Source organism: Anas platyrhynchos, chromosome 1, assembly GCF_047663525.1.
Source record: "Anas platyrhynchos isolate ZD024472 breed Pekin duck chromosome 1, IASCAAS_PekinDuck_T2T, whole genome shotgun sequence".
Taxonomy (NCBI): Eukaryota; Metazoa; Chordata; class Aves; order Anseriformes; family Anatidae; genus Anas; species Anas platyrhynchos.
Window position 1 is genome coordinate 45058362 of NC_092587.1, and position 27019 is coordinate 45085380.

At 38.3% G+C, this 27019-nt stretch overlaps 2 protein-coding genes across 3 annotated transcripts in view; both read right to left on the reverse strand.

Annotated features, from left to right (window-relative positions):
• Positions 1-14721, reverse strand: part of SCYL2 (SCY1 like pseudokinase 2) — a 32525-nt gene extending 17804 nt beyond the window's left edge. The window contains exons 1-4 of one of the 2 annotated variants that reach the window (XM_027452546.3): positions 14477-14721; positions 9581-9778; positions 2898-3055; positions 479-623 (exon numbers count right to left, since the gene is read on the reverse strand). In XM_027452546.3, the coding sequence (XP_027308347.1) occupies positions 479-623; positions 2898-3055; positions 9581-9757 (480 nt within the window). In that variant the 5' untranslated portion in view covers positions 9758-9778; positions 14477-14721. Of the gene's footprint in view, positions 1-478; positions 624-2897; positions 3056-5700; positions 5809-9580; positions 9779-14476 lie in introns of those variants that run through there. The other variant, XM_072036157.1, reaches the window with a different exon arrangement.
• Positions 14722-16433: 1712 nt separating this feature from the next.
• ACTR6 (actin related protein 6) lies at positions 16434-24827 on the reverse strand. Its single transcript, XM_027447450.3, has 11 exons — positions 24589-24827; positions 24236-24353; positions 23616-23684; positions 22101-22224; positions 21239-21374; positions 21090-21146; positions 20282-20380; positions 20018-20096; positions 18545-18716; positions 17529-17667; positions 16434-16722 (listed from the first exon to the last, which is right to left on the reverse strand). The coding sequence occupies exons 1-11, from the start codon at positions 24654-24656 to the stop codon at positions 16593-16595; spliced, it is 1191 nt and encodes a 396-aa protein (XP_027303251.1). The 5' UTR covers positions 24657-24827; the 3' UTR covers positions 16434-16592.
• Positions 24828-27019: the final 2192 nt, after the last annotated feature.

The window sequence follows — 27019 nt, forward strand, 5'->3', positions numbered from 1 at the left end:
GTGTACAACCTTATTTCTTGTGGTCATCATTATATTGATGTTAACAAAGACGGAATTTTTCACCACTGACTTTAGACTATGTTTTAAAAATTACGTATGAAGGAAATTAAATACAGATAGGTGAGCAGCAGATGAAATTACTAACATTGATTAACTATCAATGTTGAACAAAATTTTCACCAAATAAAACCTGAAAGCTATTGTCCCTCCACAGAAAGATTCACAAATGACAGCTGTAGTACATTTATATAGAATATAAAAAATTAATTCAGTTTATCATTTTACATGTCAGAATAAGCAAAAATAGTAGCAGCTTATAGAGCCTCCAGTATTCATCTTCTCTTAAACTTATAGTGATCAGGCCATTATCATCTCTCACTTTGCAATTATTTGATTTACTATAGACAGACAAGGTAAACTGTGAAATGATGATTAGTACTAAACGCACAAGAAAATTTTAAATGCAAAATTTTCATACCTGAAGCAAGCCATATTTGGTCTCCACATCATAAAGTTTGTATTCTTTAATGTCGGATGGTAAGGGAGAAGGTAGATTGTCCCAGCTGCCAAGAACATTAGCTAAACTTGCAAACACTGGTTCTGTACAAAATGCCAAGCAGTCTCTAGAGAGAAAACAGATTAAAAAGAAAAGTTTCTTGTAAATAAATGTAATAGAACTCTTGACTGCAAACAAAAGAACAATACAGACATCATATCATGCATTATCAGTCTTGGTATTAACCTAAAACATGTTTTATTTCAGGTTTTGAATCACTGTAAGCATTTATATTAGAGGTTTTATATATATTTACACATATATAAAAATAACTTAAAATTTCAAAAATAATCTTATAAAAATATATAAATCAGCTTAAGTTATTCTATTCTGATAACACTCCGATGATGTTATTCTGATAACATCACCAATGATGCACACAGAGCTTCATAAGAAGTTTTTGTTTGTTTGTTTTAATTAGTACTTTTCTTGTCCTGACTCAAGAAAAATCAAACAAATAATTTTTACTGTTGTTAAACCTTGTACAATCAGGCTGTTAGCTGTGCCTAAAACTGGCATGCTTCCAGTTGAAGCAATGCTTAATGTAGTCAAACTGTAATCAGACGCAAAATCAGTAACATGTAAGGTAGCATCTGAATATTCTTTTTCTTTGCAAATCAATATAAAACAAGTACACGCAAATATGCTTGTTATATGACCTGCACATTGCCTGCAAAGTGACTGCTTTCCTAATTATTTGTTCCATTGCTTTCTTCCTGAACAACTGAAAGTCTTGTTTATGGATCTTTGTGTTAGTGGTATCTAAAAAACATAGATGAAGCAAGTTTCCACACATAAAGTAGACTAATTGTAGCTCCGTTTCCAAATTTCAAATGTGGAAGTCCTGATTTTTTATTGGAGAAAGCACGGTGTAGATGGTAGTGCACATTGTTGGTTTAAGAAGGAATATTTCGTGAGAACAATAAAAACATTGCATCAGTATGAACACAGAAAACGAGGCTGTGCACCACTAATGAAGGTATATTTCTGAATAATAAAATTATAGGCAAGAAGACTAATCTAACTTTTTGTTTATTCCTTAAAAATAACACAGAAGACAATGTCTCAGCATGAATCTACAGCAAAGCTTTTCTGCTTGCTATTTAAGGTAAAATAAGGCTGATGAAACATGCAAGACTCTTACTACTCATCCACATTAAAAGTGACTTAAGTCTTTCCTGCTGCCTTTCTGAAGGGAAAAAAAAAAAAGAAAATTAAAATTCCCTGATTCATAAGCCTCAGCTACCCTGACTGAGCCCTCATCACCACTCCGTTGAGAGCATCCCCTCCACTTCCATTAACACTACTAGGGCTACAGAACTCGTTTGGGAATAATCACAAGGAAGAACCAGAGCACAGAAAGATGCAGTTCTTCATTTTAAATCCAATTTCAGCTTTACCATGGAACTTATACATTTAGCTATAGTTAAGGCACAGATGATAAAAAATACCCAGGAAACAGTTATTCTGCATTTTTCACAACATAAATACTCTGGTTGCTGTTGTTCTGAGGGAATAATAAAAGGCTTTTTTTGTTTTGTGTTTTACTTTAGGAGTTAATTAAATAAGGACCCAGACATGGAAGGATGGGCAAATCTAATTAAAGGAACTGAATGAACACTGTAAGGGCTGATGTCTGCCGTACAGTACAGCTTCTTTAACTGTTCCCCAAGTAACATCAAAATGACATTCAGACTAACACAATAAAAACTTGAAAACCCTCATGACCTTCCCCAGTAGAATCAGCTTTCTATTTTAACACAAAACCTTTATTTTATTTGCAGATTTTAGTGTGCTGTTATCACTACAGTTGAATAATAAATGTGTAAGACTAACCCATTATTGTGCCTAGCGACCAATCATACATAAATCAAATAAGTACTACAAAAATGCACCAAATTTTGTCTCCCTCATTTGGCATTTGAGGATCTTATAAACGCATGTGGCCACAAGAGATACAGTTCACCCAAAGTCTCCAATCTCCCATGCATGAAGTATCTCATAAATAGAACAAATGAATGAACAACCTTTTGAAGGAAAATGAATACAAGAGTTCTTTAAAAGTGAAATTAATTGAACTACCACATATTCTTGCTGTAAGGGTTGTGTAGTTACAGCTAAGATCACACAATAGATTAACAATTAGATTTACAACAGGGATGCATCCTTTGACTTGGTGAAAAAAGATCTGAGGCTGGGCAGAATACCATTCTCACATGAGTAAATATATTCAGACGTATGTAAGTATATACATCAGATGTATATGCTGAATGCTCCAGATATTTCTTATTCAATAAATCAGTAACTAAGAAAGTCTGTTCTAAACTTTACTACGGATTACCTGGATTCTTCCAATGGATGTTGAACAGTAAGCAGTCGAGGGTGTCGAAGTCTGGTTAGCTGCTGAACGCCTCGTTTTAAAGAATCAATAATCTGATCCTTTTCAAATTTTTGGTATTTGTCTATTAGCTTCTTATCAAATACAAAAACAGCCACCTCCTAGAAATAAGCAACAGAATTCTTTCAGTACATAACACATCCAAAAAACAAAGCCTATACTCAATTACATATGTGCACACATTTTTTAAATCAACAGTTCAATGCTACCAATGTAAGAAGTATTTCAATGTGTATCTACGTATATATCTATGTTTCTCTACTTACTCTGTCCTAGTCATAATCATTGTGTTTGCATATAAACTCTGGAATATTTATTTTAAGATTATTGTGCTATACTGCTCCCAACCTCACAAACAGTAATGCATAAACTGTAATGTCTACCTATAGCATGACCAAGCAATGGATACAGAAGACAGGAAATTGCTTGATTTTAAGTAGACAGAAGCATTTATATTAACTATGAACAAATAAAATATTCTGAGGATATGCATTCATTCGGCATTAAATATATCAAGTGGTACTTTATTAAACTACACCCTGTCTCAGTGTTGTTCCAAACCAATACGTTTTATATTAAATTAGATTTTCAAGAGAGAATTTATGGTGACAGAATATCTAAGTAATCACTGAACCTGACCATTCACAAGATAACGCATTTGGAATATTTTTTTTACATTTCACATGTAAAATGAAATGCCAGAAATGTAATGGATTTTAAAATAGAGAAAAGAGTTCTTCCAACCAACCTCTGCAAATGGAAAAGAAGAAAATTACGAAATTTATATGAAATTTCAAAATTACATAATTGGATGTGAAATAAAAGACTACATCTCCACTATGGAAGCCATTAAATAGAAATAAATCAATTGAAGAAAAAAAAAAGGAATTAAAAATTTTATCATGAAACAAAACTGAAGCCTTTTTATATTTCTACAACAGTGTCATGATGAATAATAAAGTTAAAAAACAGTAGAAAATAATATGAAAACACACAGTTTTGGTTCCAAGAGGAACCATATGCTCTAGTACTACACATTTTATATCCATTATTTTAACTAAAATCTTCAGGAACAGTTACATTATTCATTAAAAAAAGACGACCACTAGCAATAGGCTAACATAAATAAATAAATCAGTCCAACACACAAAAACAAATTTATATTTTTTATCTGGTGCCTGTTTCATTTAACTGTTATCAGGTGAATGCCTATAACTCACTCAACTAAGCACATGTTTCCTGATTCTGTCCATCTCCTCTCTCTGTTCCAGCCCCAAGTGGGATGGGTGGAACAGTAACATTGACATAACGCAGGGAAGAACCTTGTGATTACAAAGGATAGCAGACATACTTTTTACTCACAATTCAAAACAAACACACGTTTTCCATTACAGCAGATTAATGGTTTGAGCAGTAAAGTGACCAATAACAAAATCTCCAACTAATATTGCAGTTCTAAAAACATTTCTGTTTAATGAGAAGTCAACAATATCAGATAATGAATATTTAAATCAGAAAGCATGGGACATCAGCCATTTTTTTTTGAATATTTTATGATGGCTATAAGTCCTGTTGGTGCTTGCTACAATCCTGCATGATTTGAAGTATGACAGGACTCTTACATATCCAAAATTAGCTCCAATACTTATATGTATATAAAATTGCAGTATGCTAGATATGAAAGTGATTGCTATTACATTGACTTTGTAGGTACAAATGCCTTTTTTTTTTTTAATCATTATTACAAAGTTTCAAGAATCGAAACAATTTGAGCTTTGTGGTAACTTTCTTTCAATACCTTCCTTTTTTATCATGTAACACATCTGATGCCAGAAGAAAGTCACCACAGTGCCAATGGAATACCCATGTCCCCTAAAATGTTCATTGTGTTCTGGTATTAATAATTCAAAATACAGCATTCTGAAATGGGAGACATTCAATTCCATAACCAACACTGATTTTATATGCAAGCATCAACAACATAGTATCTTCACATCCAGAAGTCACCAAGCATCATTGTGCAGAAAAATGACAAAAGAGCTGAGTCTATAGAGAGACCATGGAATATACTCAAGTTACAAAAATTACTGAAAGGATATAATATACCTGGAAATATTTAACAGCATTCAGAATTTTGCACTGCATAAGCCAAATAACCCTGTCAGATTTTGGCTACGAACAAATCATTTGTGTTTTTCCTCTTCTGTTTTACATCACCTGATATTCAACCCTAAAAAGGAGGGAGGGCTACTGACTGTAACTGATAGAGGTTCCATTTGCTGGTGATATAATTACTTTCACAGAAACTTGAAACTGCAAAGGTTTACATAAAATTAATAATTCTTTCCACAGAAAGACCTAGGGAAACTTCCAATTGTATTTTTTATTTCATAGGCTTGAAAGAAGATAAACTTCTTTCTGCAAATGACAACTTGTTATTTGGTTCTTCAGTTGCATCATAATTCCAACTTCATGATATGAAAATAAATTCAACATAAGAGAGAACAAAATATATTCAAAAATTCAACTGTTTTAAAAAAAAGGAAGTGAAAAAAATAATTTAAGCAGCATTTGGACTATGCTCTTAGTCATATGGTCTGAATCTTTGGGTGGAACTGTATGGTGCCAGGAGCTGGACTTGATCCTTGAGGGTCCCTTCCAACTCAGGATATTCTATGAAATTAGGGGCAAAACAGCCTTTAATGACAAAAACTTCCATTTGTTACATGATAGAAAGTAAACACACCTTGTTTAGCATGCTCTTGTCTCAACAGTGTACTGATAGCTCCACCACCTGAGTCAAGAAGAATGGACAAGTACATAGAGCTGTAGATGGCCACTTGAGATCTAAGTTCAAAGCACAATTCTGTTCACAAACATGAGCCAATCTGCACCTTCTTTCTTACCTCCTACATGCTTAAAGTGCTTTACTTCAAAGCAGTATTAGAAAGGTAAAGCTCACTGATGATGTTAACACAGTTGTATGCTATGATGTGCACCATGCAAATATTTGCCAAGATAAAGATCTTAAAGAAATCATCTGTTGTTAGAATTTTTATCATTAATCACTGAAAAAGAACAGTTTTACAATATCTTTGCCAAGAAATTAAATGTCACTAAGTATTTTCCATACAACTTGTAAAAATGGTGTTACCCGTGCAAACAGAAATAAGCATTGCCCACAACATGCAAGACACAGGACATATTTTAATTGGGCTATAAACATATTCACTCACCTGTAACACTTTTAGACCCTAAGCAGAAAAGAGTAAATCAGTGTTCTTGGATTGTGCTCACCTATTTCAGGGAAATCCTGATGACCATTGTCCCAAAGACCAGTTTCTCACCAATACATGCATTTGCAAAAGTTTTGTATCCTTGTATTAAGAATCACTAAATGCACCAATTTCCTTTTTTTTTTTTCCTGGCTTCTTTGGGCAGTTTTTTATTTGTGCTGGGTATGGATGAGATGGAGTTCACTTTCTCTATATAGCAGCCCATATGGTGCTGTGTTTCAGACTTGTGGCTGAAACAGTGCTGATAGCATGTCCACCTTTTGACTGTGGCTGAACGGAGTTTGCACAGGGTCTTAATAAACTGGCAAGAACATTCTGAAGCAATCTTACCCTATCTTTTTCTTTGATTGCTCTTTCTACACAGAAAAAAAGGACAAGTGCAATGTTATGCCAGAAAAACATAAGCATACAAAGATGTAATGTTGTATAACTAGAAAGGGTGTAACTAGAAAGAATAAAAAATCTTTTAAATAAGCAGTAAGTCAGCTATCATATAGCACCAGACAAGCACACATACACAGGTAAGTATTTTCCTCACTTTCTGTTAGGTTATTATTCAGTCACCAAGCAAGTAAGCAAGAAAAGACATGACGTATTGGAAAAAATAAAAAAAAAAAGTAAACATTCAGAAAACCAGGAAAAACAGCAAGGAAGGAACCAGGTAGAAGTCTGAAAAGAACATATGTACTGCCGTATCATACATATCTACTGTCACAAGATAGGGAATTTTGTAACTGTCACAGACTTAAAATAGAAACCGAATTAGTACACATTTGAAATCTTAACTTCAGCTGATCAACTTCTGTAAGACAGACGACTTCCACTTGTTCTGGGAACAAACACTTCAGATCAGCACTACCGCTGCAATACTAAGACTCCAAACATAACTATTTTATATGGCTACAACGACTTACTACTTGTGTTGTTGCAAAGTAACAAGAAGGGTGATTAAGTCTTACATCCTGCTTGTCAGATCACAATATACATTTGCTGTAAAAATACATAAATAAATAATTAAATAGAAGCTAAGCGCTTGTAACTCCATGCATGACTTCACAGAAGCGACTGTTACCACTCTAAAAAAAAAGACAGTCAGCCACTTCCATATTGCCCAACCAACACTCTAAAGGTACATGCAAAAGAAAAAAGTAATGTTAAACAGCAGATACAGCGCAGTGCAATTGAGCACACAGTGTGTGTCTTGATGGGCAGTTTCGTTCTGCAATATCAAACTACGTTGGCATGATGGCAATATTAATAATGAATGGCAATTACATGTCAAATCACCAGCCAGCTAAAATTCTCTGCAATACAACTGCCCCTGTATTTTTAATGACTGAGGACAGCATACAAATGCACAGGTGTTAGTAAGGACTAACAGAGATAATACAGGTTCAAGTATGGTAACACTTGAACTAACTTTCTGTAAAGTCAGCCTAAAGCTGAAAAAACATGACTGACTGGAAACAAGTTCCATATACTCTGTCGACTGGGCAGACTGAACAGAAGTTTCAGTAACTATCTATACTTTCAAAGCTATGCCTGGTACAGGTCAATTACTTACTGAACACATAGATTGTATCAAATCTATCAAAACTGTATTTTCAATGTTATCACTGCTTTGAATAAGACAAAAAAAATCATTACATTTGGTAAATTCATTAAACAATGGATGTATTGAGTCCTGGAACAACAGACAGATGCAGGAGAATCATATGAACACAATATATGCTTAACATTATGCAGATTCTGACACAATCAGATCACACATTCCCCACATATTATTCACTCTGCATGTTATGTTTCTTTTCCATTTGCTACAGTTTATTTTCCTACCATCTAACACATTATACCCATGTTTTCCAAAGTTATTCCTTTGTATCCTTTCCTTTTTGGCACATCAGTAGCATTGATTCATTCTCTAAGTGACTATGTATCACTTCAGCATCAAGTTTAAGGGAAGACTGTTATCTTATTAACTCTTCTATTTACTCACTGAAAACTCTATTTCCTCTCAGAGTTTGAAAAAGATGTCACATTTCTCCCATACAATAAAATCACACTCTATAATAACAGCTCTTAAACTCTGTTTCTGACAAGCCTTCTTCCAAAGTCACTGTTGTAATTCAACCCAGCTGGCAGCTCAACACCACCCAGCTGTTTGCTCAGTCCCCCCAAGTGGGATGGAGGAGAGAATTGAGGAAAAAGGTAAAATTCACAGGACAAGAAGGCATAATAGGACAGAAAAGGAAAGAAAAATAATACTGTATATAAAACAAGCGATACACAATACAATTGCTCACCACCTGCCAACAGATGCCCAGACAGTCCCTGAGCAGCAGCCGTCCCCTGCCCTGTAGAACTCCCTCCAGTTCTACTGTTCAGCACGACACCATGCGGTATGGGACATCCCTCTGGCCAGCCTGGGCCAGCTGTCCTGACTCTGACCCCTCCCAGCTTCTAGTGCACTCCCAGCCTCCTTGGTAGCACAACAGCATGAGAAGCTGAAAAGTCCTTGACTCAGTATAAGCACTGCTCTGCAACCACTAAAACGTTGGTGTGTGATCAGCATTATTGCTCTCCTAAATCCAAAACACAGCAGCATACCAGCTACTATGCAGAAAATTAACTCTAGCTCAGATAAAACCAAGACAGCCACCATTCCACTTTTACCTACACCTTGCTTCATGTGAGGCAAAAGTTTGTATACTAGTGCTCTACACACTAACACTTTAAGCAGCGTTACTTTAGAAGGCAAATATACCCAGCTGAAAGTTGCACAAGGAAGGCAGACCTCAATTCCACCACACCCTACTCCTCTGCCCCACACCCTTCAGTCACTCTATCTCCTGACTTAATAACATCTCTAACCCCTCAATTTTTGTGTGGCAGCTGAGCAAAAAAATACAGCTTATTTTTCTGAGATCAAATAATGGCATAGTTCACGATCTTTTAATACTGTGAAGAGGTAGTATTATTCCCCCCAGAACTGCAAGGTAAACTAAACTGGAGAACTGATCCATGTTAAAACAAACGAGCCTCTTCCTTCTTGTCAGGTTAGTTTTAACTCAAGTTAATTCTTCATCTTCGTGTCAAGTTTTACGCTATGAATACAGAACAACTTCCTTCTCTGGCAGTGAAGGCTTAATGCATCTGTAACCTACGTAGGTGAGAACATTATATTTAAATAGTTTTGATGTCATCAATTCATTTTACAACCTTAAAACTCGTCTACCCAGTTGGGTTTTGTTTTAAATACCACTTGAGAGCTGCTACCTACCAGCCTGTTATCTAATGCTTATAAACACAGGTCTTTACTTGACAACCCACCTGTTTTGTTGATTTTTTAGTTCCATTAAATATCTTCCAGGCAAGACCGTTACCACCACTGGCAATATGTCGGCCAACATCAAACTCCCTGGTCACAGGATTTCCCATGACCGCGCTGGTGACATCTGCCGTTACCTTCGTAACGGTGCTCTTCAGTTTATTCAGCATGGACTCCATTGTCTCTACCAAGGTAGTATCCTAGAAAGACAAGAAAAAAAGCTTCAGTCTCTCAGAAATTCTATTAACATAAGAGAAATGTTGAAAATTATAATATGAAAGGATATCTAACCAAGGATCCAACAATATATAGGAGTAACCCACAAAAAAAGGAATATTGAAATATAATTTCCAGGACTTTGCAGTCAGACATACTCATACTGCACAAACATGTTTATGTGTGCACACCTGGGGAGTGTACATCCTTGTTACCCCTCCTCAAAAACTTATGAATCTGTTGATCATTCTTTACTAGATCTATCAAAGCAATTGAAGACACACAACTATTTCTTGAAAATGAATGGCTGAATAAACCAGAGAACCTACAAACTGCTCCCATGAAAGGAAAGGTTCACACCTTATGCATCAACATCAGTCAAGCAGGAGAACCAAATCCGAATGAAACCAGGTTCCATTGATTCCAGTGCTTATGAAACTAAGCATTTTCTGCAGGGAAAGACTGCTTAAAATCCCAGATCAGCAAATGAAAAGATTTGTACTATACAGAAGACAGTTATAAAATATGTTTTCCTACAGTGTGCCTGCCAAAATGCAAGCTCAAAATTTAATATTTTACCCATCAGAATTGCTGACGTTATTTGTCTGACCTGAGTATTCATGAGCTGATCAGCTCCTGATGGAGTAGGGAACAACAAACTGCCTTTTTATGCAGCAAAATTGTACGTGTGAGTTTATTTATATCACCTTGCAAATTTAAGAGCTAAAAGACTGTGACTGCTTACAATTTAGTTCACCTTCCCCTCTACTGTGCAATTACATGGTTTCCTTGGTTGTCACAATTAGTTCCAAAAATCTGATTTCTCTATTCCATGAGACAGAAGTTTGAAAAATATATCCCATTTATACAACTGCCTCTCTGATAACAGATACACAAGAAAGAATGGAGACGCGAAAGAAATAGTGAAAGCGAGACAGACATTCATCTACTTTATTGATGTGTAGAAAGATGAAGAGAAAATGCAAAGAAATGATTTCCTGGAATAACGATTATGTGGTATATTCAAATGCAACATCTAAAGATATTTCTTCACCTGACTTTTCAAATGAGAATACTAATGTCTTCAGCCTATAGTAGAATAAACCTAAGACAGTACATCAGCAAATATATTGAGATCTGTAGAAATATTGTTTTCACTCACAGCCTTATTTTTCATATACTTAATTAATTGGTACATAACTTGTGCAAAACTATCTTGAAAAATAGCAAATGTCACTACTGTTCAAATGAAAGAGACTACATTCAGTTGTGATAAAGAAGTTTCCCAAGTTTTACCAGCGAGGACAAAAGAAGAGAAGGCACTAACAAGCAATCCAGGGAGCAGTGAGACTAATCAGCCCCAATGCCCAACAGATCTGATGAGAAGAGCCTATTTGCAGTGAATGAAACCTTTACCCACTGCTCAGGTATTATAAGGCATTGTTCTGGTCCACACAGATTATCTGGTGTCTGATCAGCCAGCGTTTTCCACATTCGTGACACAGATGGGAGTTTGTTTCCTCTCCATGCTTCCTTACTCCCACAAAACCCGTAGCTATTTGTCTTTGGCAACTGCGTATCTCAGTCAAACTTGTCTGAATAACTTCAGTCCAGTCATTTCAGTCATGCACACCTTCTCCCCCTGGTACTACAGAGCTGATTCCATACAAACTCAAGGCAAATAACCTGGTTAGTACTAAATTTGACAGACAGACTTGTTTCCTAAAAGAGGTAATAAACACACTAAGCAATTTTTCTTAAAAGAATTTTCGGAGTAACCGAAGAATTCACTCATGTAGATGTATGGCACTGTGCTAACCTAGTTCTATGCAAACGCTAGCCCTGTGCTGGAAGCAACACAGGATGTTGCTGTGTCCTGACTACTGCAGCAGTTATATCCCACCCTCAGTAATCTTCCCCAGCAAAACATGCAATTACACTACCGTTGTAACTCCAGAGACACTTCTCCAATGCCCATGTCAGCTGAGTAACACAACTTTGTGCCTCTAAACAGAGAGCCAGACTAGGAGATTTAAGAGAAGGTATTATAAAAAAGAAAGGTATCGGCTTTAAAATCAGAAATAGTAGTTATGGCTTCAACAGGACTACTCAGGAGCAGAACCAGATATGAAGCACATTCTGGATGAAGTAGGTCTTAATTATGGGGATGGGGAGCTCTACATATGATGAGCTGAGCCTGAACACAAGATAATCTTAAGAGTAATTATGTGCTTGCTTGGTATGTACTAAGTCTTTTGTTGAGAACACAGCTGGAAATAAACTATGGAGCCACAGAATTCCTTTAGTAATTTTACTATTTGTGACATTTTATTACAAAATATCAATTTTACCTTATCAATTCTGCTATGGAAAAATGCATGCAACTCTTGGCCCAAGACCAAACAGCTTTAGACACTGTCCAAGATCCCTGTACAAAGGAACTTTTCTTTAACCTGATAAATTGTTAGAAACAAGGATCATGGAGTATTCTGAATACGAGCAATAGATTATTATATTTTACATATATATTTAATGTCTTCAGGTTTTATTCTGTAGGAAAACCTCTACATACTAAGAGACTACAAAAACAATCTAATAAGTTTAAGATAACTACTATTCTAATTTATCTGTTTTTAAATTTTGGGCTATTTGCATTCTGTTTTGTTCACTCCCAGCCAACAAATCATCTGTAGCATCAACAATGTTGGAATTCTCAAATCCAGAGAGAGACTTCACAAAATTAGTTGTGGTGATGGGAAGAAGAAAATGTATGTACATGCATGCACACATTAGTTGGATAAACTCGAAGGACAACTTCTCTATATATACAGACAGTGGAAAAATGTAGTACTAATTGACAGAGAACCGCCTTCTGCTGCGGGTGACAGACTAACCGCAGTGAGAAGCCTGGAAAAGCCGCGAGGTGAGAATGCCAACAGCATTCCGGTGTCTGAAGGGTTAGGGGTTAAAAAGCAACCCTGGCAGGCCCTGTCCAACAGGCTTGACAGTATGCAAATCACTGATTACTTCAGCTAAGAGAAAACTTAAACTGAGAAACTTAAACTGCTTACTGAGAAGTAAGTTTATGTCTGTCTAACACTGTCTATACATTTGTAGAAACCCTCATATGAACGTCTGGACTGCGTTCTACAAAAGCGTTTTTCTTTGGCTCTATAAAAGTGATCGTTGTTACTACTTTCAGTAAAAACACAAACATACATCAACAGGAACAACGTACCTAGCAAATCCACACAAAAACAGTTTCAAAACTAAACTATTTGGGGTAATAACCAAAATACCAGAAAACATGATGATCTTAACTATATCTGAAATATGCCATTTTAGTTCTCAATTGTAGAAGCTGTTCAACTGTTCAGTTCCTTTAAGACCTGAGTACTATTTCTGAAAAATTAACAATCACAGGACAATAAAACAAGTCAATTACCCAGAATGAAATTTTAATTTCAAGCTAAAAGGTAATAAATGCTAAAAAATACAAGATCTTACGAGCATTAGTGTCCAGGCAAGCAACCCAGGACAGGCAATAATGTTTAAGAACTTTGCCTTCCTCCTGTTTGAATTTGAAGGTTATTCTTAACGTTACTGATATTGAGTCTATGAAAGCAAGAACCTGATCCCAATACAAAGGGTATGAAATCTGGAAGCAATCCTAAAAAGACATCTGGCATACACTATGAAGTCCCCTCACAACTGACAGTGGTCTCTCTGCTGGCATACATCAGCAAAAATACATCAGCACTGTGACAATCCAACCACTTGGCAAGGCTAATTAGCAACAACCGCCCAAAAGTAAGAAACAAGACAAAACACTCAAAATGTTGAAGTAAAAGTGAATCCTGAATAAATGTTCCCCACCACTTTAGTTCTCGTTTAAAATAACTGCATGACTTAAAGCTATTAATTTATCCCTGAAGTAATTCATAAGTTCCCCTGCTGTGCTCCAAGGGTGCGCCCCGCACCCCTGCCCCCCCAGCAGCGCACACGCTGCCAGAGCTCCGACCCCATAAGAAGCCGGGACTCCCCATTGCGAAACAGGGCAGGTGCACGGCTACTTCACGGCACCCAACCCAAACTGACAGCCCGCCAGCTGGACTTGTGCAATGATGTATTCGCAGAAAAAAAAAAAAAAAAGGTGCTTGAACAGCTGACTCTCAGGAATAAATAAATAAATAAGGAAAAGGAAAATGAAGGAAAAGGGAAATCAGGCTTAACCGAGTTCTGGCACTTGTTTTAACAATGACGCCAGGCTCCAGCACGATGATGTAATGTGCACGGTGCCGCTGCCTCCGAGCAAGTCACCTTCACGACTTTTTTTTTCCTCCAGCATTTGGGTACTGAGCCGCCACCGACACCCCCCCGATCCCCGGAGGGGCCGCTCTGAGGGGGCTCTGAGGGGGCTCTCTCCGCCTGTCACCCGCTGCCAGGGGGCGACCCCCGCGCTGCGCAACCCGCGGGGCTGCCTCCCGCAGCGCCCCGCTCCTTCCCCACGCCGAGCCCGGAGCCTCCCGCGGTGCCCGGCGAGTCCCCGCCCGCCCCCAGCCGCCCCAGGGCCGCCCCAGGGCCGCTCCCGGCCGGCGGCGACCGCGGCTCCAGGCCGGGCCCCTTCCCCTCCGCAGCCCCGGCGGCGCTAGGCCGCGGGGCCGGGCGGGCCCCTGACCCACCTCAGCGCGGGGGAAGCCGTTGGCGCGGGGCGCTGCTGCCGGGCCCGGCGGGCCGCCCGTCCCGCTGCCTGCGCCTCGGCCCCGTCCCGCTCCGGTTACTCCATAGCGACGGCGGCAGCGCCTCACTTCCGCCCCGGCGGGGCGGCGGCCGAAGGGGGCGGCGGGAAGTGAGGCGCTGGCGGCTTCCGCCGGGCCGCCGGGCGGCTCTGCCCGCACCAACGGCCGCTGAGGACGGGGCAGGGCGCGGGGCTTCCCTCCGCCCCTGGCTGCTGACGGTTCCACCCCAAACCACCTGAGGGGTGTGTGGGGGGGGGTTCTGGCCGCACCCCCACCTCTGTTTGTGGGGTCTGTGGCATCAAACCCGTGTCCAACGTGGATTTGTACGTGAACAACCTCTCAAAGTAACAGCGCGCTGTGCTCCTTGGAGCGGTGCCCCAGATTTTCTTACGCAGAATAAATAATACACGAGTCATGTCCAAGAGTTACTGTTCTGCGTTAACGTCCTCGTTGTCCCCTCCGTGGCAATAAACAGAAGCAGGAGGATACCTCTTCCAAGCTTTTCAGCACTTAGACTAGAGGAAAGCCACCAGGAGTTGCCAGTCCAAAGTGTAAAAGGCTGTATTTGTGAAGGAGGATCATCTCAATAAACTGACAGCTTTTGGGACGAGCAATTGGGACAGCTCATTACCCGGATTTCTCATTCCCTGGAGTGCTGGTTTTAGTTCTCATCTGTGTTGCTCTTATTCTGAGACCTCTGGGTAGTAACAGGAGCTTACCAAATTGGGATGGTGATCAGAAGCTGGCTGTAACACCACATGCTCGTCTGAAGAAGAAAAGAAGCAGAAGCCAGCAACGAGCATATTGATGTATCTTAATGCTCTGAGTGATCCTGGGGGCTGGCAGTATGCACCTTTGTTTTCCCTGTTCATTTGGTCAACTCTGACTGTCCAGCTCTATTAATTACCCTTGGGTCATATAGATCTTGAAAAACAAATTTCAGAAAATAGTAGCATCTACCTGTGCTTCAGTCCCCTGCACTGGAAGAAAGACTTCTTAAAATCCTCTGAAGGGCATGAAATCCTGTGAAGCTTTTCCTTAACTCACACCATCAACTGGCTAAACCAGCCACCTTTGTTCCAAGCTGCTTTAACATAGAACAGACATAGCACTTTAACATAGAGCAGACAAGAGAGGCAATATGGCTCTGTAGCTGGGAATAGGCCATTCCTGAGCCCATTGAGTATCACCAGCCAAACTAGAGAATTCACCTACAGTCATGAGCTGGTTAGCATCAAGATCAGTGTCAGCCCATCCGTTACCCACCCTGAGTGCCTAACTCTGTCCTGACACCCAAGGCAGCCAGGTGTAGCAACACACACTAGCGCAGCTCTCTTATCTGGCTACTGCTTGTCAACATTGCTCTTTGCTGCCCCATGTGCACTGATGACAGAGTAAAGGAGCTTCTTCTGATGCCACAGTTGCATTGTAAAAAGAACTAGTAAGTATAGGCTGAGGCATTTCTGTTTAATGTGAAATGCAGGTCTAGGACACAGATAGGATTAGCTAAGCCAGAGCTGCAAACTTGGTTCACCTCAGACAAGCCTGGTTGAGGTTCCAAAAGATGAGAGGAAGGGGAAGAGGTTTGTTTGCTCTCCAAAACAAGAACCCACTAACCCAAACCCCCTTCTTAAAAAAGAAGGAAGTGTTCAGACTACTCTTGGGCAATTTTGAGTGACCTTTTAAGAAATGTTTAATGTCCAGTCAGTTTCATAAAAATTCCCCCCCCCAAAAAAAAAAATTAACGTATCTTAATTACTTCTTAACATGTGTATTACAGCAGTAAGAGCATTCACTATTTTTATTGCCTCGTGCTATCAGTTTTTTGCAGTAAGAATATAACGAAGCTATCAGTAAAAGATGAGAACGTAATGAAATGCAACACACACATTTCATAGTATTAGGTTTGTAAAACTTTATTTTTAAACTCTGAAAATGAATTTTCCCCAATCCAGTTAAGTACAGGAAAGCTAAAACACAATCCTAACTGACAGAGAACAAGCCACAGTTCACAGTTCTGAGTAAAACACTGGAATAACAATATAAGCAACTATGCTACTTATATATCAAATTTCTCTTCACAGATATTGTGCCCATGTTCTTCATAATCTTCTCTAGTTACTACCATGTCTTCAAAGTCATCGTTTTCAGAAATGAGCTTCCCACCTTCCCAAGAATAAGTAATAGGGCTGAAAAATGAATAAAACTATTGTTAATTTTATGCAAGTTCATTTAAATATAAAAGTATGCTGTGATGATTTCTAGCAATTATTTAGCTATACCTAACAAAAAAAATCTAAAAATCAGAAAAGACTGTTTAAAGATATTTTTTGATTGCTAAATGAAACCATCCAGCACCAGGCAAATTTTGAGACAGTTTCAAATTTTACCAGTGCTAAGTGGCTTCCCTTTTTATAACAAAGTAAGTACCTTTTATGAGGAAGGAGATAGAGATGTCTTTGCATTTATTTGCACAGATAACAATTCCTTAATATTTAAAAATACTCTCTAGTAATACCTTAATATTTTTTTTTGTACTATCAAGGACAACTTGTTTTGGCTCAAACATAAATTCACTTGGTGCAAAGATGTTATCCCTTCCAAATTCATGAAGTGGCTACAATACTAATGACATGCCAGCATTTCTATGCTGAAAATTCTTTCAAGTAAAGGACTAAACTCTAATTGTGCATACTTATGTATCCAATTCTCGTGATGAAACTACAGTCTTACTGATGTAAATAGGACTGTTCCTGGAAACACCTACTTGTGTGCTTAACTTCATTAGGCCAAGTAACAGACAAGCAGGTAGTCTCTAATAAATTGTTTGTCAGAAAACACACCAGATTAAAATATATTTCTCGTATAATGTTGGTTCACTTAAATTAAGGGGATTAATTTAAGTATTATTTATGCTTTTATCAACAAAATAAATCCTACTTCATAGTTTATTCTGCTATAAGAAAACGCGTACTCTGTGCAGTTTAGGACTTACTTTTCAGGAAGAACAACAGAAACATCATAGTCAGTTGGAGTGAGGCATCGAACTTCAGAATAGACCCGATCTCTGAAGCCCGGAAAAAGGGTGTTTCCTCCAGTCAGAACTATGTTCTTGAAGAAATGAGGTTGCATTTCTTTAAAATAAAAATAATAAATAAATCTGTAATTAGAGACTAAAGATTTATTTAGAAATTGAAGTTTATTCTCAAATTTGTTAGGAATTGGAAATGGAGTGAGAAATACTCAAAGAAGTGATCATATAGTGATCACATCAGTTAAATATTTTTAATGCAAAACAGGAAAGTGATCGGTCTGTTCGTTAATTTTCAAAGCCAAAGTCTAAAAAAATCACAATGTTTTGTCTGTGAGATTGCATGTTTACCAACACATTTCCCTTTCAAAAGGGATTTTATTTTGTACTTAAAGAAACAAATATATCATTTCATAGCCTCAGAACCTCCGTACTTCTGTGTTATCACAAAACCTATAAAGTCTTCTTTGTAGTAACATTAACGTTACTACTATATTAGTGTACATAATCTGTAACATGAAAGCATTAATACTACTGAAAAACACAGTAGGAAGAAAAGTTTTAGACTTTGATGCTTGAATGACTGGACTGGCTTTGCTAAGTTTGAGTTTTCTTTCAGTGAAGAAATATTTTAAAACACAAAAATAATTTCAGGTATATTCTACCATTGGAGACATGTAAGTCACGTTAGTAAAGGATGTTGGGAAGAGTTCAGTATACAGTGATTAACTGAAACAGAAGCCTATCTATATACCACCACAAAGCTGTGTTGGTATAACACGGCATCTTGTAGACAATAATCAGTCCTAGGGTATGTGACACGTAACAGAAGACAGAACAGTTCACATCTTAATAACTGGCATATTGAGAGTATTAGCATCTAAAGAGTCTTAAGAATCTAAAACAGCCAAAGGAAAAAAACAAACAAACAAACAAAAACACAAGAACAACAACAAATTTCAACACACTTGAAGTTATACCTTCAGGTAAATTCTGAATAGAATCAACAATAGCTTCAGGAATTCCCATCTCTTGAATACCAATATCTGAAGGATGGAAGAGTATTTCTGGAACTGCAAATCTTTCATTTGTTAGACGAAGTATTTGTTCACCAGTCTTGTATTTTCCACTTAACACCATCTCCTCCCTTGGCTAAATTAAAGACATGAATAGTAACCACAGCTTAGGAAAAGAAATTATATCCTGGAGTGTTTAGCTAATCTTTTTCATGTACTGCAGTGGAAGGCCATATATTCTACATTAAGTTATACTACCTACAAAGTCTTTTAAGAATAATACAAACTGTGGTATTAAATTTCAGTCTATCAACTTATCAGCTGCAGTTTTGCCAAGCAAAATACAGTGAATATGTGCAAGAGTGACACTTAAGATACAGGGACTGCTTTTGAAACTATGGCCAACTCAGTAAATAAGATAACCGTGTTAAATTTTCACTCCTATGAAGTTTTTCCAGGCTGTTCTACTAAACAGCTCTGAACTTTCTACATACTAGGGCATTTAGATGAAATTCAGACACTTACTAAAACAAAGCAAAGCAAAATTCCTTCAACAAATAAAAAAGGCACAATATTACATGATAATTGAGAGTAGGATCTGTGACAGCACAACTACAGAAAGCTGCAAGTTTTAAATAATAGAGCATAAAAGTGCTATGCCAGAGAAGTAGTATTTCATTTTCATGCCAACTTCCTAAGGAAATGAGTAACCCACTGCCTACTTTCCCTCTCATCTGAGATGCAAATTAGAGGAAAACCTTTAGGTAACTGCTCAGAATCTGTTTTTTCCACAAAGCTCACAGGATTCTCAGAAGGTTAAACCTACCTCCAGAAGATGGAGGTAGCAAAAAAACATCAGATCAGCACGTAGGTTAGCTACAGTGGTTAGCGACAGTTGTTGCAACCAAATCAACACAAATGCAGCGACTAAATACACTTGTTATTAAAAGTTTGCACTGACAACAATCTGAAATCTGCGGATAGCCAAGTGCATTTGGCTTCATGATTATATTTAGATGTATACTACAAGTTGCTATCTTTGTGTGCGTGAATTACTGTAAACAAATAAGCTTCAGGAAGACTGCAAGCTAAATAAATTCTTAGTTTTGAGTAGTTAGAGAACATGTGGAATCTTCCAAAGAAACAATATATCCTTTTGACAAAGTCAACAAAAATAGATGATAACGGTTTGTCATTTTTCTACCAGAATATGGAAGCCAGAGCCTACACCATCATTCATTGTTCAAATGATGCACAATATTATCTAAAAGCATGTGATGCTTATCTCAGGCATTTGGAGAATTTAGCCAGTTAATGAACAGCACAGAAAGAAGTTACAATGCAGCATTAGAAAAAATGAAGTATTTTTAACCAACAGGAGTGTACTTGTGCAGAGGAAAACAGTCCAAAAATACTTGAAATCTCTACCATTATTACCTTACAAAATCCTTTTTTGATCGTACTGAAGTCTGGCAAGACATAATCTACCATTACAGTATTTTCCTCTCCTTTCAATCTGAAATAGAAGAATGCAAAACACAACATAATAAAGAACAGGCTCTACATCCCAACCATTTTTTACTGGCAAGACTTCTCTTGACTTAACTGGAAAAAAATTCTAATTTACAGGATATATTTTTTTCTGTACAAATAATTATTCAGAAGTACCAACTTTCACAATTAATAGTATTGTATCCATACTTGGCAATCTCCATGTCCTTGTAAAAGTCTTGAGACACATAACACACATCTTCTTTGACTTGGTTAATTACATGCGTTTCATCCATAACATGTAGCTGCCTGTGCAAAACAAAACAACAATAACAAAAAAGATGTTTGAGAATAATTAGAATTCTTAGTATTACCTGTTCAGTTTTGCATTGGAGATAGGTTACTATAATTTCAAACCACAGAAATCTACTGGTATCTAAAGCTTGCACTCAATTTACAAAAGCATACCTGATATAACAGAACTTAGTATTTCATTACATAGCAACTTAATAAACACAAATATCTACCTGTGTTTGCCCTGTCTTAAGAAGAATAGCCATAACTCTGCAATTACTTTTAATAGCAAAGGTGTAATACCTTTGCTATCTCTTTACCTAGATGAAGTCCCAAGCTAAAGGATCTTAATAAAAAGTCAACTCTCCTGAATTTCATTTGTGGTGTAGATAGAATCAAAATGTAAGACTTATTTGACAGCTAACTTATGAACTACTGAAACGTTTGAGAAAATATATAAGAACTTTTATAACTGTGAACATGCACACACCCTCAGCAACTTCAAAAGCCCTGGCACTGTGATGAATTAGGCTGTTGGCTTTTAATTATTTTTTTTGATGGCCTAAGCTCAAGGTGCGAGTTAGCAGATAATAATAGACAAAAATCCCCTTTAAACAGCATTTAATCTAAAATTCACATAACCAGAAAGAATATCCCCACAAACTTCCCGCACATTGTATGTCAAGTCTCAAGATCATGGTCAGTAATTAATCTCTTACTTTACCTGTAAGATATTATCTCCTTCAGATGGTTGGTTAAGAGTTTTCCTCCAACATTAATCCTACATAAAAAAAAGTAACACAAGGAATTCTGTAATTATTAACTTCAGGCATAACAAACAATTCCCCTAAAAAAAATAATAATAGCGTTTACCTGATAATTGCCTCTTTCTTCTTTTTACTTCTGCAATATGGTACAATATGTGTAAAAGAATATCCACTATCCACAATGATACAACATAGCTCAGATGGATTATCCCGGAAATACCTATGTGCACTAAGAGCTCCAGCTGAAAAACAGAAAATTTAATTCGAACTTTACATGAATATACACTTTTAGAATTCACATTGATATGAAAGTGCTTCAAATTTTAAATGCCTGTTTCAGACTTCTAAGAACTCAATACAGAACACTACAGCCAACAGGTGAACTAAGTTTGACAGTGGATAAAATTAAGCATTGTATATCCTCTTCCCCTTTATTCTTTTTCATGGATTCCAGTGTCCGTTCTGTTCCCTCTCCTATGTTCTAAACAGGCTGATCACACCACAATTTATCAAAACAGTCTAAAGGGCTATCTATTTTTCTAAAGGCTTGAGATGTTATTTTACCATTCCCTGTAAGGTAATGCATTTCATGACCACAATGCTGCATTTTGTTAATACAAAGCAAAATTAAAAATTACCACCACTCCCAAAAGAGGAACACTGTCAAAGTCTCCACACAAATCTCTGTTAGACTTCCTCAAAGTCTTATTTCAAAATATATTCATTATCTCTACCATCTTTTTCTCTTCCCATATTTGCTTTAATTATATACAAGACACTCTTAAAAAAGTAGGCTAAACATAAAGGTTCAATTTCCATAAAAAATATTAATTGAGTCTGAGTACACATAGTATTGTATTATTCAAGAGCCAGGAAGGAAATTAAGTAATTTGTATGTGTATGCATTTAAACATAATTGGAATTTTAACCTCAAAAATAATAAGTGAAATAAAAGGGGATATACTCACCGTTTACTCTAAGAACTGCTTGAAACTGATATTCTTCAAATAGGATTTCATTCATGGACTCTTGTATTGAACTGAAGTTAAAATAAGGTTCAGTGATGATAATGTTGGTATCTACAAAATCCACCTATGAAAAATACATGAAGACTGCCATTAAAAATGTTAAAATAATCCACTATGATATTTTGCAGCAACTGAAGACTATGTAAATTTGAAGACATGATTATCACTTGCCATATCTGTTAGCAGAAGCTAGGTTTATAAAGTTTTACTTCTTTTTCCTTTGTAAAGACTTTATGAGCAGTGATAAAATTTAATGTATTAATGGTTTAAAACATAGTAGAAGGGAGCACCTCCTGATATACTCTGCTCCTGTTACCATCCTTAGATATTGTAATGTAACATTTTAAAGATACCCATAAAGAACCACTACAATACTTATAAAAGCTATTTTACGCCAATTCTATCAACTACAGCAAGATTTCTTGTCAACAGCTCAGCATTTGCATCAAGAAATCATGTACATGTATCTATTAACCAAAGACAAAGTCCAGCACAAAGCAGAACCATCAGAACTCACAGTGACCTCTCACAAGGCCAGCGAAAGATCCTGGACTTTCTGCATTTGCTAATGCCTTGAATTCCATTAGAGAAAGCTTCACGTAGAGTTATTTTCACGATAACTACATATGGCCCCAAACATAGTGACTAAATGGAATCTAGTTCCAAAATGTAAATGAAAGCTAAATATCAAAAGCCAGAACTGTATATTTTTAAGTATGAAGATTAAGATATTTTAAGGCATAACTTTCATACTGTATCCTACAACATAGGTTACAACATCTGGTTACACTTTGTAACTAAAAAAACAAATGCAACAAAACAAAAAAAAACAAACACAACAACCTTGCAGAGTAAGTAACAATACACCATAGTTAAAAAAAAAATAAAAGAGAAGTTGTATTGCACATCTTGGGCTACACCCAGTTGTTATGACAAATAAGAAAAAATGCATTTCATATATTTATATTTTATAAATTCAGTTTATTCCTTGTAAGTAAACGGTAGCCAAAGATACAGCTATATCATGTCTGTCTTTCAGCCTACTGACCTAGTTCATCACTCACTTACATGAAGAATTTCTTAATCTCTAAAGCACGTTGTATCTGTCTGTAATATTTTTATTTATTTATTTTACAAATGTGAACTTTTAAATATATTGATGTGAACTTAAGATCAACATACGTAAATTGACCTCAGTATGGATACACACAAAACTGAAAAGTTAAACATTTTTGAAATTCCTATACCAGAGCTCAAAGTCATATTTTTCATCAGTTTACAAAAAAATAAATCCTTGTGATTTCTAATGGAAGTCACTTTCAAAGAGAATAGTAAGCTCGGCAGTTTTATTTAATATTTGATGTACTTATGTTAAATCCACTAGTCAATGTTTAACCTACACAAATTGATTATTAAAAAAAAAAAAAAGAGAGGAAAAAAAAGAGAGACTCTTACTTGATACATTTCTTTTCCAAAAAGGTAATCCCAAACTTGCCTCTGGACATCCCAATTAACCAAGTAACCCTGTAGGAATTTTGGAAAAGAAAAGAAAAAAAAAAAAAAAAAGCACTGTTTAGAGAATAAAAATATACTTCACTCTTTAAACAATTACTAGAGATAAAAAAAAGTCAAACAATTGATGATCTGACAGTGTAATGAAATATGAGAGTAAAAGTGTCTAAATTGTCACAATTCTGTGCCAAGAGTAAAGGTAACATGAAATAAACAATGTTAGAAATATCTCCCATGGACATCACAGAATCACAGAATGGTTTGGGCTGGAAAGGACCTTAAAGGGTCACCTCCCACCAGACCACATTGCCCAAAGCCCCATCCAGCCTGGCCTTGAACACCTGCAGGGATGGGGAAGCTGTGGCAACAGGTGCTGTATTTACAGAGGAGGACATACGTGATTTGACATTGGGCAATCATTAAATCATCCTACTTCATTCATACTGCTACCTACTCATATATTCATATATACTCTTATATAAAGGTGTGACACAGAGTTAAGGCTGCCAGCAGGCGCACACAGCAGCGCAGGGCAACGCGTTTCGCACACCCCGTGCCGTTACCTTCTGGAAGGGGAGGATGTAGAAGAGGCCCGAGGGGTCCTTGATCTCATCCAGCTGGTTGGCCGTGAAGGTTTTCAGGCGCGCCGTCTTCGACCTGAACTGGCAGTTGGGGATGACGCTGCGAGAGAGGGGCACGGATCCGTGACGCGCTTCGCAACCGGCCGCGCCCCGGGTCGGCTGGGGGCCGCCTGGAGCCCGCTGGGGGCCGGGGGCTACCGGGGGGCGACCCCGTCCCTCCCCCCCCCCCCCCCCAATCCCGGCGCTGACGCAAGGGGCGGGGCCTCCCCCACAGGCGGAGGGGGCGGGGCCTCGCGGCGCGCAGTGCGCAGGCGCAGTGCCGGCACGGGGCTGACCTGACGTTGGCGTGGCTGTAGCCGATCTTGGCGGTGTAGGCGCCGTTATCCAGCACCAGCGTGGCCATGCTCCCCACGGCGCCACGGCCGCCGCCGTCCCAGTATTGATCCGCCACCGCCGTGGGTCTCTGTGGTTACCATAGAGCGGAGGAGCAGCGCGCGCGCGTTGCCTGCCGGGACGCAGCCGTGCCGCTGGAACCGCCCCGCCTCCACGGCCGGAAGCTGCCGCCGGGGGAAGTGACGGGTCTGGGGCTCGCTGCGGCTGCGTGGCGGCAGCGCCCCCTAGCGGCGGGTCCGTCCCCAGCAGCAAACTGCTCCTGCACGGGTCCCACACGGGTGGGCGGCAGCTCCCCCCCCAGGCCCCTGCTCCTGCGTGGGCTCCTCTCCACGGGCTGCAGCCATCATTCTTCTTAAAATCATGTACATGTAAATGTTACCTTACACTTTATTAACAATATAAAGTTCTCAGAGTAAGAGACAAACTCATTATAGCTATTGCTAACTTTTGTTTTATGAAATTAAATGAGAAAGCCAGAATTTAATTAATTCCTTTTCCTCTTTTAGATACCAGCTCCGGCTCTACTAGACTATGATCTGTTATCATGTAATGACTTGTATTGAATTCAGTTAGCTGTTTTTTTTTTTTTTTTTTTTTTTTTTTTAGATCTCATAAAATAAACATCAGGCCCTTAACAGTTCACTTACATTTTTGTCTGTAAATATTTTAAATCTCCAGGAAGTAAAGATTTTTTTTTTAATTATTATTATTACTATCGTTGCTAACTGGGGACAGATTGCTTACATATAAATTGTATATGCTTACACATTCACCCAGATATTTGCATGGCACTTCTGATAAAACTTCTTTGTTGTTAATGGAGTACCTAACAAAGTCAGTACCGTAGCAAGGACACAAAATTATGACCTTCAAAGTCACTTTTACACGGTAGCAAACTTTGTACATTGTCTCATACAGTAGCTTAATATTCATATTTTGTGATGGTTTTCAACCTAGAGCAATGGTCCACCAAATTACTCAAACCTTGCATATTTGGATTTTTTTTTCCATTATCCATACAAAGCCATGCTGAATTTCTCATGCAGCAAGTGAAAAAGCACACACTGCAAGCAAATCAGAACTTAATGGGTCATGTTTTATTTGTTCTTTTTCCACATCTTCTACTGCCTCATTTGATGGAAAAAATATTTTTGTTAATTCCTCTGTTTTCTTCATGTTTCTGAAGTTACTTTGATTCTACTTATGTATTTTTCCCTGTCTGTATTCCATTCCAGTTTACACACTGAAGGAATCCACATGACCACATGAAAAGCTGGATTCCACTTGCACACCCCCTGCAAAGCACAGAACTGCTTATTTGCTGTGCTCTGTGGGAATGCACGGCCTCAGAATGGTCAAACAGTGCCAACTGTGAATGTGCAGGTTGTTTAAAGCATTCAGAAGTTATCCCTGAGGAATAAGTTATTGCATTCTTTGACCCTGACGCCAGAAGTGCATCCTGGACTTGGCATCCATGAACTGAACACAGTGCACCTTTCTTTGCCTAGCTGATGGTGAAAGATGAGCAAGCAGCCTGATGGGAAATGCTGTACATCCTTGGGTTCTTGGGTCCTCTCTTGAAGGGAAGGAGTTCACAGATAGGCTGTAGGAACTATCTGTGGTAAATATGAGCCAAAGTTCTTTTTTGAGATCATTTTACTACCCCGGACACACCCATTAGTGAGGTTCTTTGTTTTTGCCAAGAGGGCCAGCTGCTCTGTGAAGGAGGAAAGCCAGGAGCTGAGGTAGATTCTGCAACCTTCCCAGCCCAGGCCTGTCCCACCACCTCTAGTCAGGGAGTAGGGCAGGCAGGGCAGGGCTGTGGGGGCAACCCAGAGCCCAGGTCATCAGGCAGGTTTCTGGTGATGACTCAGGCCCAAGGCCAAGAACAGAAGGCAATTCTCAGGAGCAGATCTGGTGGAGCCAGCCAGGGACAGACACAGCCCAGGGTTCATCAGGCAGGTCCATTGTGACCACGCAGATCTGCCACTACAGCCTCCCCTTCTTTTCTTCTCTTGTGGCTGTTGTTTCTTGTTGTATGGGGGTTCAACATGATAAATCAAGAGCAAAGAGCCTTGTTTGCTATATGGAATCATGGAATCATGGAATATCACAAGTTGGAAGGGACCCATAAGGATCATCAAGTCCAACTCCTGGCACTGTACAGGTCTACCCAAAAGTTTAGACCATGTGACTAAGAGCACAGTCCAGTCACTTCTTAAATTCAGACAGGCTCGGTGCAGTGACTACGTCCCTGGGGAGTCTGTTCCAGTATGCAACCACCCTCTTGGTGAAGAACCTCTTCCTGATGTCAAGCCTAAACTTCCCCTGCCTCAGCTTAACCTACATAGCAACGTTAAGGGCGAAGTAGTC